This window comes from Empidonax traillii, unplaced genomic scaffold (assembly GCF_003031625.1).
Source record: "Empidonax traillii isolate 1590-97213 ecotype Southwest subspecies unplaced genomic scaffold, ASM303162v1 scaffold381:size621868, whole genome shotgun sequence".
In the NCBI taxonomy this organism is placed as follows: domain Eukaryota; kingdom Metazoa; phylum Chordata; class Aves; order Passeriformes; family Tyrannidae; genus Empidonax; species Empidonax traillii.
In genome coordinates, this window is record NW_020955574.1 from 399,086 (window position 1) to 416,681 (window position 17,596).

Below are 17,596 nucleotides of genomic sequence, written 5' to 3' on the forward strand. Positions count from 1 at the left end.
AACCAGCAGATGAAATAGCCTTTTCAAGTAATAGTGGACTATCCCTGTCTAGAGGACCTGAAAACCTGGGAGTGGGAGAAGCTGAAAAGAGGAATGCTGCTGTTGATGATGGGATGTATGCAGTGAGGAGAGCTTATGGGGTTCTGCATCCATCCTTTAGTGCTGTGTTGTGCAGAACATGGGCTCAGAAACCTGAGTTGTTTGCTGGGACACATTCACTATTTCTGAATTGTGCTGCTGGCGTTGTGTGTCCTCCCACCTCTCCCTGCCTCCCAATGGTCTAGAGAGAAACTACAAAGTCCTGTTACTGATTCATTTTCCTTATGCTGTCTGTGCTGGCTGTTTTCTACACATCACTTTTTTTCTTTCCCTTTCCCCCCCCCTTCCTATTTAGCTAGTGCTGAAACAGAGCTATTCCTCAGAGTTTGCCAGTACAAGTTGTTCTACAGCTGTGCGGGGATGGCGAAAGAGGGGAGGCTGTTTTCCACCTACTCAAAACAGTTCCTAAGTCGTGCCCTGCGCTATACTAAGTGCAGCTCATTTGTTTGCAAAGGAGGCTCGTAGAGTTTATTGGATCTTGCAGATGAGTGGAAAGCTGATGGCCTCCCAGCAGTGCGGTGGTGACAGGCTGGAATGTGCTCGTGCTTGGCCTCGTACCGGCTCTCCTTAGGAAATGCTCGTTGTGGTCATGGCTGGTGTCGTTCAGTATTTGTTGTGGTTGATGGTAAGGCTTTAAAATTCATATCAACACTGTGAAAATCGTGTGCAGAGAGGATTTATGTGAAGGCTCATGTTATTTGTTTTCTTATGGCTGGATGGATAAGAACAGTGTAGGTGTCAAAACTTTTTTGTCTACTTCCTTTAACAATCTTTTCAAGCCCTTTGCTTTAAAGTTCTGTCATGTGTGACTGTAGGTATCCAATCAGTCTTTACTGGACATGTGCAGAGCTCTATGTGTGTCATTTTAAACATTTTGACATCTCTATCTGATAAATTGTTGCTACTTGCAAAGAGAAATAGGAAACATTAACAGCTTTCATTTCAATGAGAGTGCATCTCTAATCCTGGGTGGTATCAGCTGTTGACAAATACCAGTGTTGAGCAGCAGGGTGTATACAGATGATGCAGAAAGTAGGTTAAAATATTTTGCTGTCCTACTAACTTTCAAATTAGATATGAAACAAATCACAACTTCAGCCTTTCAATAGTAAAGAAAAGGTCTTAAATGCAGAAACTGGAGTGATGGAATAATCAGGAGCACTGTAGCTTCCAAACGGGGGACAGTGTTGAAATTTTAATTCCATTAAATTTTGTTCTTTGGAGATGCAGCTTGTACTTCCAGCCATTTGTCTGGCCACATAAGTTGGAATGTGTTCAAAGTGCCTGCCAAGAACAAATCCATTGGAAGAAATGTTATACTTTGACCCAGGTTCAAGACACTCTAAAGCAACAAGAGGTATATGTTTCTGAAGACTTATTTAATATTGAGCTTAGATAGTTGGGGTTTTTTTGCTCCCTGATCTGATACACATTGCTTAATAGCATGCATGTAAGAATTTTCAATATATTTTTTCTACTTTCCTCTCTTTTAAATTGACTCTTCCTTTTCCCTCAGCATTTGTCCTTTGCAAGAAGTTTGTGTGTAGAATCCTCTAGCAACAATGAATTTAAAGCAAACTTAATGAGAATTTGGTTTTGTTTTGATTATATACCACCCCCAGCAAGTGGTAAAATATCCAAGAAAGTTAATTTTTTTTACTCAGATATAGTGATATACTTAATCTTCTATTTTTGAAAATCTTTTTCAGTGCAGTGTAGTGAGTATTTAGTGCACAAATACGTTTGGATCCTTCCTTAAAACTTGTGCTTTATTTTTGGCTGTCTGTCTGGGGTCCAGCACAGTTGCTGAAGACTACATTTAGTGTGTTGACCATCGATTTGAGAAGGGTTGATAGCTGGGCATCCACATCCATGAGAGCTTTCTTGCTAAATACAAAGAAGGTTTTGACTTTGCTCTGGGAGTTGGACAGAGCTCCTGTTGAGTGTTACTTGTTTTTCCTCTTGGACAGACTGCAAGATGTGATGTAACAGGCTGATTTGTGGTTAGTAGCAGTGCGTGAGATTGGAGCCTGGAGTATCTGCTTGATGTAAGCAATGAGCTAATGGATCCAATTTCTATATAATAAACTTAGTGTAAACTAAGTTAAACTTAGTAATTCCTATATAATAAACTTAGTTGGTTTATTAACTTACATTAATAAACCAAACATAATTCAGTTGCTTTGATTATGAAGCTGAAGGTAATTTTATTATTCATTAAAAATAAATAGTTTTATGAGTAAGTTCATAGCAATGCTTGTAACTCTTGCTACCACAGTAATACTGTGGCCTCAAGAAATGGGGGAGAATTACCAGAAACTGGGTTGCACTCATGGGATTGCTATGGAAGAACCAAGGACTCTTTGCTCTTAACTTTGGAGAACATCCACGTGATCTGAAAAATATGAGGCCATGCTTCTCAGCACGTGCCCTTCAGAAGAAAAATGCCAAATGTAAAATTCAGAATGACACAAGAGGGTGTCACAGATTAGCCTTTGACTGAGGGGAGTTGCAAGGAAGGGAAGAGAAAATGTACTTGAGCCACGCTAGAAAGATGATAAAACTTACTAGCCATGAGTCCTATTTTTAAAATTCATTAAAATTAATGAACTTGAAGGCTTGTTTGTTCAGTGGACTTCAGGGGCTCTTGAAGGCATGAAAGCATGACTCATGGATGCTTTTTTTTCCCTGGTTTTAGGGGATTTTATAGAAGATGGCTGGGGCTCTCAGCCTATGTAAGGTAATTTCTTTCAAAAAAAAACCAACCAAAAAACCACAAAAACTGTTAAACTCTTGATCAGCATGCTGACATCCCAAAATGTTCTTTTTTTCAGTGAGAAAATGCTGTTTTGGGCATATGGTTTTAATGGAGTAGCAGGATGAAGGTTATTAATATTCCTTGTACTTTGACTGTAAATGGCTGTAGAAATGTACATTTCTTTTGTTTGTTCAAGGTCAGTAACATTTCTGATTTTTCTGAAGTTTATTGAAATTCTATTCCTAGTCCTAACATTGATTCAGTTTTTTGATCTCTAAGCACTTTATTGAAAGAAATTCGGGTTAGTTTGTGATTATGTCCTTAATGCATTGCCTGGAGTCTTTCTAATCAATAAACATGATTTGTACCATAAGGATTTCAGTACATAAGGATTTTTCCTTATGGATTTTCCCATAATCCTTTTTTTTTCCTTTATCTGTTGTGTAAACCTCCCTCCCTTCTTTACTCTTTCCTTCCTGAAATATCATGGCAAGCAAACAAGATGAAAGTAAGAACATCTGATGGTTTGATTTCTGTAGGACTCGGCTACAGAAAGTGATGTGCTAGGTAGAAAACTGGAAACATTTCAGAGTGCTGTGTAAAACCATAGACACACATGGAGGAATTAAGGTGGGATACCACCCAAATTGTTTCTAAGTGGAGAAATTCATTTTTGACAGTGAAGGCAAGCTGCTTGCTCAGGATGAAAATTTACTTGGTTTTATATCACCTTATCAAAAGGCTGCTTTTCCTTCCTTTAACTTTCATCCCACCACCTCCTGCCAGTTTCTACTACATGCACATGCACAAAAGCAAACATGCCTCCCCAACCTAAAAAAAAAACCCAAACCTGGAGTATTTATACTCTTACTCTCCCTCGGTCCATCTGTCCTGCTGCATCTGTTGAGACCCCAGCGTTGCTTTGCTTTTCTCACTTCATGGGATTGCATCCCAAATTGCCACTTCAGGCACAGTACAGGGTGCCACATCAACTGTAGATGGGTGGTGAGCGAGAAGACACAGTGACATCTGTCAGCTAGAAGGAAAGAATGGGTTGGCAGAAGCATCGCTGAAAATAAAACTGAGCAGCAAAAGGAAGAGCAAAGCTAAGACTCCATAATACAGTTAAGGAAGTGGCTTTATGCATTTTACATATTAAGGAACTTAAATTATAAAATGTGTAGTTAACAAAGGTGTGCATAAATATTGATTACCAGATGAGTCTGGTGTAGTTGCATGATTTTTCAGCTGCTCTTCTTCCTGAGGAGCCCACCTGTGAGGTGTGTAGGCACTGTGTACACCTTCAACCAGCTGGAAGCACTCCCCTAGACCTAGGACTTGCAGGTGTGTGTTATCAGCTTTTCTGCCATGTTTCTGTTCCTTCCAGAGCATTCTGTCATGGATTTTGTCTTTTATTGGACTGATCACAACCGAAGAAAGTTTGTTTTAATATAAACAAAAATGTTTAGATGTGCCTTCACATTTATCACTTGAACTATTAAAATAAATTGTCTTCCTTTGCTTCTGTTGCTTTGTTCCCCGACACAGTCAGGCAGGATACAGCCCTTGGCACCCTCAGCAGGTGTGGGTTCAGCCTTAGGTTGTCCTGCTGTCTGCCCTCTGGTTTGTGCATTTGACATGGTCAGTGGCTAAACAGCAGCTCCAGTGCTTCTAAACAATTCTAAACACAGAAATGTTTAGAGGGTCCGAAGTTGTTTTAGATGTGTGCATGGTTGTATGTATTTCCTAAGTTTAGTGACTATTTAATTGCCATTTCAGTCCTGAAGTCACAATGTGTGTGGTATGAAGATACTTGATAATGGTATGAGCACACATCATGTTGATATGCAAGTAATCTTATCAGAAATCGGGCTTCTTTTTTCTTCTCTGATCCTTTCTTATCTTCAACCAACAGAGCATGTGATGGCTCTTTGATTTCGCTTGCCTGCATTAAGTAGGAAGCTGTAGCCTATCCTGTTGTTTAAGCTGTATTTTGAAAGAAGGAAAGGTAGATTCATCCCCCAAAAGAACTAGTGGAAGCCAGTATCTTACAATGAGTGAAGAAGGGGGGGAGGAGGGTGACACATCACGGATTGCACTGTTTCAGAACACAGATTGGCCAGCTGGGGTGGGACATCTGCTGAGATATTGCTGTATTCCTGGAGAAATAAACAACTGCAGTACCAGGAAATCCATTAATTTGCATTTGGTTGGGGTATAGTGCACATCTGTTTAGGCAATGCAGCTGCAGTAGGAGACAGTGGTTAACATCAGCCTGGGATTCTAGTTTATGTATATTGGAAGCTTGTCTGGTTTAAACTCTTAAAACATAGTAGTCCCAGTTTGGACTCATCACTCCCAGAAGGGAGGTTTTAGAGGATTGCCTATCCCTTTTAAGATCCATTACGTCAGGTTCCACATGAAGCATGACTCCTGTCATCCCTCAGCCGAGGAGTGCTGGGATATGGCAGGTGTTTTCACTCACCACTGTGTTTTCTGGCTGTAGCTCTGGCAGCCCACTGGCTTGACACTTGAGTTATCGTAGCTTTTAGGTTAACACACCCTTCAAGAGAATAGAGGACATTCACATCTTGATTTAAGTTTGGCCTTAGCTGGTCTGTAACAGCTTGTTCCACAGAATCAAACAGTTGCAAACAGAAGTGCAGCTTGCCCTCTTCAGGAAACAGTCTGGAAAATACATCAGGCTTTGCATTAGGATCCTGGGGGCAAGGGGGGTGTTTAAGAGCACCTCTTGGAGCTGTTTGTAATACAGTAACAAACTGCAGAGTCAGGCAGGGTGGCATAGTGTTGCCACTGAACACAGGTTGTTTGTGTGTGGATGGATATATGGAAGAGGAAAAGGAGAGATTGCTGTGACTGAAGGCTTAGAAGGCTGATAAAACAAAGCAGCTTTAAACCAGCTTTATAACAAAACTTGGGTAGAGTGATAGTCATTAACAATACATGTTGCTAATGGCCAGGTTTTACTCATGCCATAACCACTGCACAGTCACAGTAATTATTCTGTAACAGTCCCACAGTGAGCACAGGGTACCGCAGAGCTGGTGACTGTGTTTAGCACTGATGGTTATGCTCCTTGATGGCCAGATGTGTAAGGCTGGTGCCTCTTTGGAAGATGGGTTTTCTTATTGCTTAGCAGTTTCATGCCTTCTTTTCAGCTTTTGCTGCCATTAAAAGAAATGCCGGGTTTTTTTCCAAAGCTCAAGGTTCGTCAGTGACTGAGAATTGACCATCACTGAGTAGCTTACAGTGTTGGACCCTCTTCTTTCAACCTGTGCCTGTATTTTCCAGGCCTTTGTTCTTCTCTCATGTGTAAGCTGTAACAAGAGCCATCTGGTACCCCAGCTGTAGCTCCCCAACAAGTTCTCTGAATAATTTCTTTAACATTAGAAACCAGAATTTGGTCCTTGCACACTTGACATTGGAACACAGGCCTGTTCCTAGCAGTGGCAATACTATTTTTACTGAGCCACTTGGTACAAAAATGCTTATGCTTAGTTTGCTAGTCATGCTGAGTAAGGTTACTTACGTTTGAGTTCATAACGAACTAATAATTAAATATGACTCAAGCTGTTGCTTCTATGGGTGCAAAAGCTTCTGTTTTGGCTGCAGACAATTAAAGTTTTATAACTATGTAGCTGATGATGAACGCTGCATTCAGCTGATGAACAGTTTAATCCTGAGTATCCTGAGGATAGTGGTGTTCTGAGCTTACCCTGAGTAAGTACCATTTCTAATATAGGTACAGATTGGACAGAGAACATCAAGCTGTGTATATGTACATACTTATAAAGAGACTTTGCTTAATCTCTTGTAGATGATTAATTCTCCTTCTTTAAAAGTAAAGAGGAATACGTGGATATGTGTCACCAAAATCTGTTCACATGAAGATTAAGTGTTTGTACTCTACTTTTTTTTTTTTTTTTTTTTTTTTTTTTTTTTTTTTTTTTTTTTTTTTTTTTTTTTTTTTTTTTTTTTTTTTTTTTTTTTTTTTTTTAATGTTTAAAATAGAGTCCTAAAATGCTGAGAAATGTGGGGTTTGCGTCCCTGATGTACAGATTACTTTAGCATTGGGATACTTATCTGAGTTGATTTTAAATAGTGTGAGGGTTCTTTTGTTGTGATGACATCAGCATGGTAATGTTATCCTCTCTAACTAATGAATTGACCAGCTGTTGAACAGGGTTTTATTAAACACAGAACAGAAGAAAATGTGTTTTTAATGAAGCACTCTAATAGTACTTTTAGTACTTTAACATTTTTATGCCTATGTAAATGGGTGTAAATTCAGCCCTTTTCCAAAGAAATCTGCTAATCATTTTTGTCCAGGGTAGGGGCAGTTGTGTTTTAAATTGTGGTATGTTTTTCGCAGAAGATGTAGTTAGTCTGTTTTGAAAACAAACCACCAAAACAACCCCAAAAAAACCCAAACAGCAACCTTCCCTCTCCCCCCACCCCCCCATGCTGTTTCAGTTGTGGTGAGATTTTGGTGGTTAGAGTTGAATTTGCGGAGGAACATAACAGAGATGTTTATTAAAGGTATTCTTGCCACATATATCTTTTAACTTTTGTGTCTGTATGTGTGTGTTTCACTCTTGGTATTTAGTTTTGATACATTTAGCTGCTCTGATTAGGCCAGGAGAAATTATCTTCCTAAGAGTTTCACAAACAATCTCACAACTATAACATCCCCTCTCCAGAGGGTACTGGAATTATTTCAAGAGACATAGTGAGACCACATCTTTCCAAAGCTTAAGACAAAAGGGGGTGGCAAAAAAGAGCACTTGCCTTTCTTTAGAGGAATGAAGAAATTTGTGCTTCCACATTCTCTTTAGATATGACTCCCACTGTGCATTTTGGGGACTAGACTAGGAAAAGGCCTTAGTAGTTAATAGGATTGGGTCCTTTGGGAACATTTATAAGGCAAGAGGGAGAATGAGGAAAATACTCCCCTGCCTTAAGCTGGGAATGGCTTACGTTGTATGAGCAGAGAGATAACTTGTCAGTCAAAATCTAGCAGTGATTGTAGTAGACAAATGTGTGCTTATTGCTTCAACTCTTGGTCAGTTCAGTTATTAATTTCCTGTCAAAACAGAAATAAAAAGAGGCATTTCTGTGCTGCTGTCTTCAAGAATTCCACATAACCCCTTGATATCTTCTGTCCACTGTCCACTTAAGTACCGAATAAGGACTCATTACAGGTATGTGGTAATCATTAACTGTGGAATAGTTGTGTTGCAGATCTTGACAGCTGTCAAATCAGGGATTAAACATATACCCAAGTCAGTGCAGCCCGCCATGGAAGCTCTGGGAAGCACAGAGATTCTGCTGTGCACTTCACAAACCACCGTGACCACCAGCAGTGCTGTAAAGTTAATTAGTTGGTACCTATCAGTTGAGCATTCATTGAGTTGCTGACAACTGGAATTTCTTAAAGAAAAAGTAAGGCTGGTTGGTGGTGTCTGGGTTTGGTTTTTTGGGGGTTTTGATTGTTTGTTTGTTGAAATAGTGGGGGCCAGTCTTCCATCTGTCAATTAATTTTAGTCCTTTCTTAGGGCAACACTTTCACATTTGCTGTCTACCTTCATACAGTTTTTGAGTGGATTTAAGATTTATTTTTCTGTTGATAAATGGAATAAAAAAGTCAACAGCTCTATTAAAGTAGATCATTCTCATAGTTCAGTGTCGTATACACTGTTTCTTATACCATCCTTTTTCTATTCTAGAACTTTAAAAAGAAGACTGTGAACATTTGCTGCTTTTAATTGCTGTTTTTAATGTTAATTATATTCAGAGGTTTTTTTCCCTAAACAGCTAGTCATAAAAAGTCATTAGCACTTGTCTGTTAAAATATGGTAGTGATAGGTTTACTTTCTTTCTCAGTGTTTTCCACTTCACAAACAACTGATAACTGGGAAAGAAGTATTGACCTTTTAACCACAGATCTTATTGCCATAGAGGATGCTGTCAGTTCTTACTTGAAATTAAGTCACTGAGGGAGTTTGTCTTGAATATTCTGGATTTATTTTTCAAATTCTGATGTTGTTTTAAACTATGGAATTTTCTATATTTTATCACACCAGATGTTGCAAAAGAATAGTAAAACATTCAGTTTTTAATGAAATAACTATTCAGTCAACCCAAGAGTATCCCAAGGCTATGGTTAAATAAAACATAAAGAGGTAAAACTTCCTTCTGCCATTTCTTGGAAAATTAACTGGTTTACGGAGAGCAGCATTAGACCAAGTCCTTCATTTTCCCTGTTGAGACTGTTCATTTTCTTTGTTGAGATATTCTAAGTGTGGAAAGACTCAACTTGAGGGCTTTTATAACGTTTTCCACTGTACTTGCAATTAATTTCTGTGCAGCGTTTCTTCTTAAGCAAAAGATGGCTAGAGATTGTTCTTTTAGCAATGAATGTAAATGCATGGGACAGTCTCCTGCCTTGCCTGCTTTTAGCTTACTAGGTAATGCACGTTCACTTCTGCAATCCATGACGTGTGTGTGAAAGGGGCACACACAAGACATGTGGAAGATAAGTCAGATAAGTCCTCCAGAGGTATTTCTGTCCCTCTGCAGAACTCCTGGTTCAACTGGAAGCAGAAGATCTGAAGGGAATTTTAGCAAACAGGGAGCACTGCTAGCAGGCATCTGTGTAATTATCCTATTAAAACAGAGCAGCATCTGCATTATCTGTGCAAGTGCAGAATGGAAGGGAACATTATGTTCCCTAATCCTGTCTGGGAGCATTATGAAGTTAAAAGGATAACATTTTACCAAATCTGTGTTCTAACATGATAGGTTACACTTAATTGCCTTTTAATTACCTTTCTTCTGGTGGCTTTCAGCTAAGGACCCTGCCTCTAACCCTCATCACAGACCTTTCCTTGCCTTTGGGTTGTTTAGGCCAGGTTTTAAATTTGAGTTTACCATGAAAAGATGGTCCTATTGTGTCTTGAAGGCTGTTACTACAATTCTTTTTACCTAGTGTGTGAAGAGCTCTGAGAATATAGTTGATGTTCACAAGGTGCGTTGTAGCACTCGGAAGTTTGTGTTTTCAGTCTGGTTGCAAAGAGCAAACTCATTGGACTATGTTTAATGAATAAGGAGTAACAATGCATGGCAGAGGCCACGCAGGAGCAAGAGATTACTCCAGCCTTCTGCCTGCCTGCAGTGTGAGCCAGGAGAGTGTGTTGGCTTAAATAATGTAGATTTCTTTTTTCCTCTTTACCCCTGAGGGAGTCCGATTTCCTGATCACCTATCTAGCCATATGCCATAGCCATTGCCAGGAACTCTGAGCAGTGTCACTGCCAGCTAAAATTACTTGTTTTCTGAGAACTGAATTACATTGAGAATTGTCTTAAACTGCTGCACTGGCACCATCACAAAGTTTTACGTACACACACAACGCTAAGTATGTAATAGCAGCCTTACCTTGAAATTCAGCTTTAAGACTGCTTCAAGCATTGAATTTGATCCAGATCCTGTGGGTTGTTCTACACCTGCTCAGGCACATCACTCCTGCTTTGTTGTCTTTCCAGGGCTTTTCTCAGCTTCTTTGTGCTCTGGCTAGTACACTACAATGATGAGACATGCAAATTAAACATTTACAAAGCCAGCACATTGTCTGCTCTTGTTCTCTACCGGTTACAGGGAGGACCTCGTATGGCTAGTGAAAACTTCACTTGTGGTAACTGTGCTTCTTTTCTTTCTTCTTGCAACAGGATGGATCCGGAACACGGATGCGCATTGACAAAGGAGTTGGAATAAGACTGAGTCCTGCTCTGTGATATTTATATACCTGGACCATGAACTTGCTGTTTGGCTTCATGATTTAGGAACCTTTGTAGTAACTGTGTGAAGCTGTTGGGAATCATGGCATTCTCTCCATGGAAGCTGTCCTCTCAGAAACTCGGCTTTTTTCTGGTGACTTTTGGTTTTATTTGGGGAATGATGCTTCTGCATTTTACTATTCAGCAGCAAACACAACACGAAAGTAGTTCAGTCCTGCGTGAGCAAATTTTGGATCTCAGCAAAAGATACATCAAAGCATTAGCTGAAGAAAATAAAAATGTGGTTGATGGGCCTTACGTGGGGACAGTGACAGCATACGGTAAGTGTGTTCTCTAAATGACACAATAATCTGATTAAGGCTTTTTTTCCTAGGTTGTCCAAATATTTTACTTCATAATGCTGCTCAACTGACAGTACTTTGCCCTGTGGATTTTCTGTACAGGTGGAAAAAGTGGTCTTCCCTTACAAATATGAAATAGGACAAATTTTTTCACTTGGAAATGAAGCTGTCTGCTAATTTTTATTACATCTATCTAGTAGCTACATCCAGTATGCCTTAGGTTATTTGTTAGAAGTTAATTTTAAAAAACTTCTTTGTTGTTCTTGAGAAACTAGCAAGGCTTTTCAGTTTGCCTGTCAGGGATCTAAGAAATTCCCTCTGGATAAAGTGGAGACCTGCTATGTTTATTTCTTCTTCCCTATTTCACTTCTATGTTCAGACCATTTACTTCAAGTTTATATCTGGCATAATCTTAAATTAGGCTTAAATATATCCTATTCGCCTCAGGGCAGAAAACTTTGAGTGCTTTGTTTGGCTGTAGGTTTTAATGCTTGCTCTCTTTCAGTTTGTACATGAGAGTTGAGTTTGCATGTGTGAGACAAAGCAAGCAGAAAAGAACAAAGCGTATTACCAGGAAATATTATGGAAGTAAAAATATAATCCAATTTCAGGTTAGGTGTAGCCCCTTTTCCATCTGATAAGATCACATCACACCTTACTGGTTTAACATTTTTTAGACTCTTTCTTTCCAACTTACTTATGTTCTTTCAGGCTGTCTGGAAAGCTAATGGTTCATTAATGATCTAGATCCATTTTCTTTTATAGTTCAGCTGTGAAAAAATTGGATAGATGTTTTGTATGCTTGGACAAAGCATATAGACTAGGATGCAACAGATAATAGCTGCACCTTTTTCTCTAGTTTTCTCTTAATGCTCTTTAGCTTTTGGTGCATGCACTGAAAATATCTTGCTGGGAGGTTCTCTCCATGTCTTGTTTCTGTTACTTCTTTTTTCCTCTAAAAGTGAATTTTTGAGTTTGTGTGCATTTGGCTGCCTGTAAGGCTGAGATTATTATCCCAAACATTTCTAACAGTTGTGCTGCTTCATTGCTTGAATAACAGCCTTGCTCTGTAGCTCCTGATTTGTACTGCAAGCTGAACTGTACTGGCACTGTAGTCTTACAAAGCAACACAAGCAAAATAGAGTGGTACTAGATCAATATTTGGATTGAAGACCTGCAAGCAAGTAGAGGTCCCTCGAGGATTGTGTGCACGGGCTTAAAACAAAACTCCATCTACTTTATAGCCATCACCAGTGTCCTGTTATTGTGTAAGGCTGCTTGATGGTAGGTGAATTGAAGAAGAAAAAAGGCAGCAACAAACCCCAAACAATCTGACTCCAGGTGTTGAAAGGTAACTGCATTAATATGTGCCTGAGCAAGGGCTGAGGGTGCAGGATATCCTTAAGATGAGTTCCCCCTGCAGTTTGTTGCCTGAGGCATTCATTTCCTGTTCCAAATCCCTCTGAGGAATAAGTTGAGTTGCTGCCAAACAGTGGTCAAGTTCCCCAGGAGAAGTTAAACCGCATTTGGAAGCGGGTGAAATAACTTTGTAACACTTCTGGGAAGGTAAAGCTAAGTTTTGTGTAGAAATTTCAAGTCCATGGCCAAGCCTAAAGATTTAACACCGGGCCAAACTTGAAATTTTCAACAAAGTAGTTTGGAAAGTTGCAAAATAATAGTAATGTATTTATTTAAAATATTACGGGCAAAAGCACTGTGGTGAGTGAATAGCACCATATTAAATAATATTTTATGAATCTGAGTAAGGTAATTACTTAATAAGTAAGTTAATTTTTCCTGTTTGGCATACCAAGTGGTTTGTTGCTAGCAAATGATCAGGTTAGCTGTTCAGGAATAAGCACATTAATGACTGATGTTAATAAAAATTGGTAGAGATTGCTTTACTGTTTTATGAAAATTAATGCTCTTGCTACATTAGCCTCTTTATTTCTTTTAATATTATCCTCTAGTTGCTTTAAGTAAGCTCAGTCATGATTTCCATGTTCAAGAATAAGTTTAATGTTTGCTTAATTTGTTTGCTTTTACCCACCCAAAAGGTTTTTAGCCATCCCTTAATTGTGGTTGCACAGCTTGTTTACTTTCTCACTTTTTCATTCTACCATATATTCACCTGTTGGGTAGGTGGATGGAACACTTTTCTTTTAAAAGTTCTAGTCCAGATACACACAGTGAAAATTAGATTCTTTTTTACAGCAGTAAACAGTTGTTTTACAAAATTTGTTATGAATCTGTTCTTCTGCCCTCTCCTCTCAAACTACCCTCCATTTACCTTTGTGTTCTGCCAAGCAGTCTCTCATATCAGTGTTTTGGTATTAGAGTTAAAAAATAGTAATTTTTAGCCATTTTTGTCTTTATGATCTATGTCTACCTTTATCTATGCTATATTTCTTCCTCTTTGTTTTCTGAATTATTTTTGCTACTTTTTTTCCTGAAATTTTTCGTCCTTCTGTACCCTGGTTTTGTTCATGTTAAGTCCATTATTTCCTTTTCTTCTGCACATTATGCCATTGAATGACTTCTGGACCCCCTTGAAAACAGTCCAGATGACCAGTGTTTCAGATTCCCCCTTCTGGTCTTTGCAGCACAAAGGAAAGCACACAGTTATAAAGAAAAAGACCTACTTTGTGGCTCCATGGAATAAATATAACTCTCCTTTTATTTGGAAGAAAGAATGATAAGCTTTTTAAAAGTAATTTTAGTGTTTTGTTATTTACTCTCTCTTTTAAACAAGAATTGAGAGTCGTGAGAAAAAAATTTAAAAAAGAAGAAGCACAAAATAAATGTGGCAAAAATACAACTGATGTAGAGACAGTGGAATCTCTTCAAATGTATGGAGAAATTTTCTATTACAGATCAGAAACTTATTTGATTCTAAAGTTGTGGGAAACAGAAAATGTATTATACTTATACACATGGAATTATTTTATGTAATTAAATGGGGAAACAATGTAAATTTTCCTCATGCTAAATTCTTTAATCTTTACAAGGGTAAATGAACAAAGAACAATACTTTCATCTTCTTTGGCTTGTTGCCATTGTAATTATACAGTTTTACTCTGATAGTGGTCTAGCTTTCTCCTCTTGCCCACAGTTCTTTTAGCTTGCCAAACTCTCTGTGTTCCTTCAAGGAATCTGAACAAAATAAAAGCAAGAGAAAAAAATATCAGAGAGCTCTTTTTGTGTTGTTGTTTGATATGCAAACTCGTGTTATTGTTTGTTGCTTTGCACACCAAAGTAGTGCTGTCAGACCAGAGGCAATCACCAAGAGACTGGAGAAAAGAAACACTTGATTTTTGTTTTGTGAATGGGACAGAGAGGCTGAACGTAATTGTTTGTTTGTGTGTTTTGCCGGTGCAGAAGCTGGTTATGTGGAGGAGATGGAGGAGAAGGTTTTTGAACTGGGGCTCAAAGCTATCCCTTTTGGAATGGGGATTTTTGTTCCCAGGTGACTGAGGAACGGACTGTTCCTCTGATAACGCTTGGATATGGATTTAAATGTAGACTCATTATTATTTAAACAGCTTCTTATTACTTGAGCTATTACAAAACATGCATTTTTCTGTTCTCTGTGTGTCCCCATGAAGGAGCACACTTCACCTTGAGCATGGATGTCTGTATGAGCTCCACTGTGCTTTATAAAATGGATGGCAAGTTTCACATCCAGGGGAACTTACATGTGAAGCTGAATAAAGTAAGGAATGTGAGTGCACAGAACTGCTAATGGCAAAGATTTGCACTGAGAAAGAGTTTATATGTAATCCAGTCTCGTTCTTGTATCTATTTTTTGATCCTGTCTGACAAGTGTGCATTTTTACTTTTCATTTTCCTTGGCAGATTTGAAGAAGACTCTTGCTGTCCTGTTGGATAATATCTTGCAGCGCATTGGGAAGCTGGAGTCCAAGGTGGAAAATCTTGTACTTAATGGAACAGGAGCAAACTCTACCAACAATACTACCACTTCTGCTCCCAGCTTAGGAGCAGTTGAAAAGCTTAATGTAGCAGGTGGGTATGGCAATTACTAACATTATTTATGGGCTGTTTAATCTGTATTTTTCTCTCTTGGCCATAACGTGATTTTTCAGTGTTAGGTATGTGGAATGTCTTAGAAAACAAAATTCAAAGTCTAACCTTTATCAACAACAGTCTGAAGCTCGAGCTCAGAGGAAGAGTTTCTTCTGTGGTAACTTGAACACATGAAGAAAATCAAATTCTCTGCCAAAGGGGTGTAGTCCACCTGTTTATAGTAAATGTTTCATGCTTTAAGTGGTTTCACTTTAGAACGATGAAACTGGGCAGATGTTTTCTCTCTGAGCCTAACTGTTTGAGTTGGTATGAATCTGCTGTGAAATTCTACCATATGCACTTTGTTGGTTATTAACTGAAAGAAAACAGTCATTATATTTGTTACTGGTCGTAATTTAAAAATGTACTTCCCTACAGTGCTTAATGGCTCTTAGGATTTCATACAGAGAGATTGCCTACCTGGTACCTTCAGCTTAAATAAAAACATGTTTTGAGATGTCATTTGAAGTCACTAATTTTGTCTTCAGTGAATGGACTGTTCTGTTCTGCCACCAAGTTTATACAGATACTGAGAGTCCTGACTCATAGGAAGGTCTGAGTCTGCCCTGCTGATGATCTTTGCAGTCCCCAACAGGGAACAGAGCAGAAGAGTTAGGGCAACTTGGTAAATAGGTTGATAGCTGTGTTCCTAAGTCATGCCTGTGCTTGATTTTCCTGTAAAAATATATGTTTCTGTTGAGAGAAGTGTTACCTACTTAGATCTGTCAAAACAGAGAAGCAAATGGTAGGGTAATGCACTCCCCTTTGTGTCTTTCTTGCCATGTAGTAAAAATATGCTTATAGGAATTTACAACAGCCCTTTGCACGTGTGTTTTACTGTAGTTTGGTACCTTTCTCTCCACCCCCGTCTCTCTTGTCTTGGTTAAACTGAGGGCAGATTAGGAAGAAGTAGTTGAAGATGTGAAGCACCTGCAGGTTACTAATAGGTTGAGCCATGTTGCTGCCAAAAGTCGTACAGCACAAAATCTTTGTTGGAAAATCTTCCGCTGCGATGGAAGGTGAGGGAGTGTACAGCATTGTTACAGTTTCTGGGCTATATGTAAAATGAGAAACATGCCTGTATGTTTCCTTTTTGTAGCTGGACAAAAGAGAGCCTTGATGCTGTTATTTCAACAGATTTGCAGATAATTGGAAGACACATACTCATGTTGTTGCTTTAATATTTATAGGCAAAGGTTCATTGTTCTTATCTGAGTAGAGGAAACATCTTTCATCAGTTCTTAGGGTGATTTGAGTTTTGTTTGTTATTCTTGGAGTTGGCTAGATTCACGGTTCTGGAGCCTGCTAGGAGTTTTCAGTTTGCAGTGTTTGCTTAGGTTTTTGCTGCCTGAGGCTTGCTCATCACAAAGAACACGATTCGTCTTATTCGAGGTTGTTTTTTACCTTTGACTCTTGGTACACTGAGTTTAAAGTGTCTGTAGAAACTATTAAACAGCAACAACAGAAAAACCTTTAGGTAACCGTTTCTTAAGTTACAGTTACTGTATTGTTCTGATGGCTAGATGATGTTACTGTTCAGCTATCTCCAGGCTGGATGGTACCAATGGTTAGAGCTTGAATCTAATCTTGTGTTAAGTAACTACTCCTCATCCATTTGAAGCAATCAGTTGCAATTACTCTGATCAGAGGCAGCCAAAAGGAAATGAAAAATTTGTTTCTACTTCTGCCTTGATAGCAGTTTCCTGACAGCAAACTCTGGAAGCCATATGATTCCAGTATAATCATAATATAAATATCTTCTCTCTTAGGAAGGAATTTTTCAGAAAATAAACTAGATGAGTACATTGTGATTACAATACCAGTTACAGTGTTGGTTTTGTCTGTAATATTTCTAAAACATCCTTTTTTTATTGTGCTAGAGCAATTGAGGTAATCTGAGAATTGTAGTAAAGGCATTTTGTTACCCAACAGTTTTTGTAATTTTCCTGAATCTGAAATATGTACGTGTACAGATACACATGGTACTTCCATTGTTTTCCTTGTAATATTCAGCTGTTATGCTGTGAAGTGATCACAGAAATCAAGCATGTTAGGATTCCCTTCCTCTCTTTACCAGCTGCAATATTTTAATGCTGACTTTAGACAAATTCCTGGTAGCTATTGTTAATAATTTTGCTCTTCCTGTCTGGACAACAATAGTATTTATGGAGCATCCTAATAGCATCATGTTTAATAATTTTGGTAACTTTTTGAAGACCTCTGAAGTTTATAGTTTTTGCAAGTATTTTCTCTTTTTTTCTTTAACCTCTGAAGCAAATGAAGTATTTTATAGCCTCATTCATCAGTTCAACAGTGTAGTGTCATTAGCAGACTTCCCTATAAGAGTCCTGCTTCCAGTGGAGCTACTTCATGCATTTATTTTTTTTTTTGGATTGAGCTGTCACAGTACACTGAGACCTCTGATTATATAATCTGTATAAGCATGTACCTTTACCTATGGAAAGCCTTTCTGAAATAAATGGAGCTTCATGCAGGCTTA

General features: G+C 38.6%; 1 protein-coding gene across 1 annotated transcript in view; it reads left to right on the forward strand.

The window, feature by feature from the left end:
- MGAT5 (alpha-1,6-mannosylglycoprotein 6-beta-N-acetylglucosaminyltransferase) overlaps window positions 1-17,596 on the forward strand; it is a 116,283-nt gene that overhangs the window by 33,671 nt on the left and 65,016 nt on the right. The window contains exons 2-3 of the mRNA XM_027893110.1: window positions 10,604-10,992; window positions 14,869-15,036. Of these exons, the coding sequence (XP_027748911.1) occupies window positions 10,755-10,992; window positions 14,869-15,036 (406 nt within the window). The 5' untranslated portion in view covers window positions 10,604-10,754. The remainder of the gene's footprint in view (window positions 1-10,603; window positions 10,993-14,868; window positions 15,037-17,596) is intronic.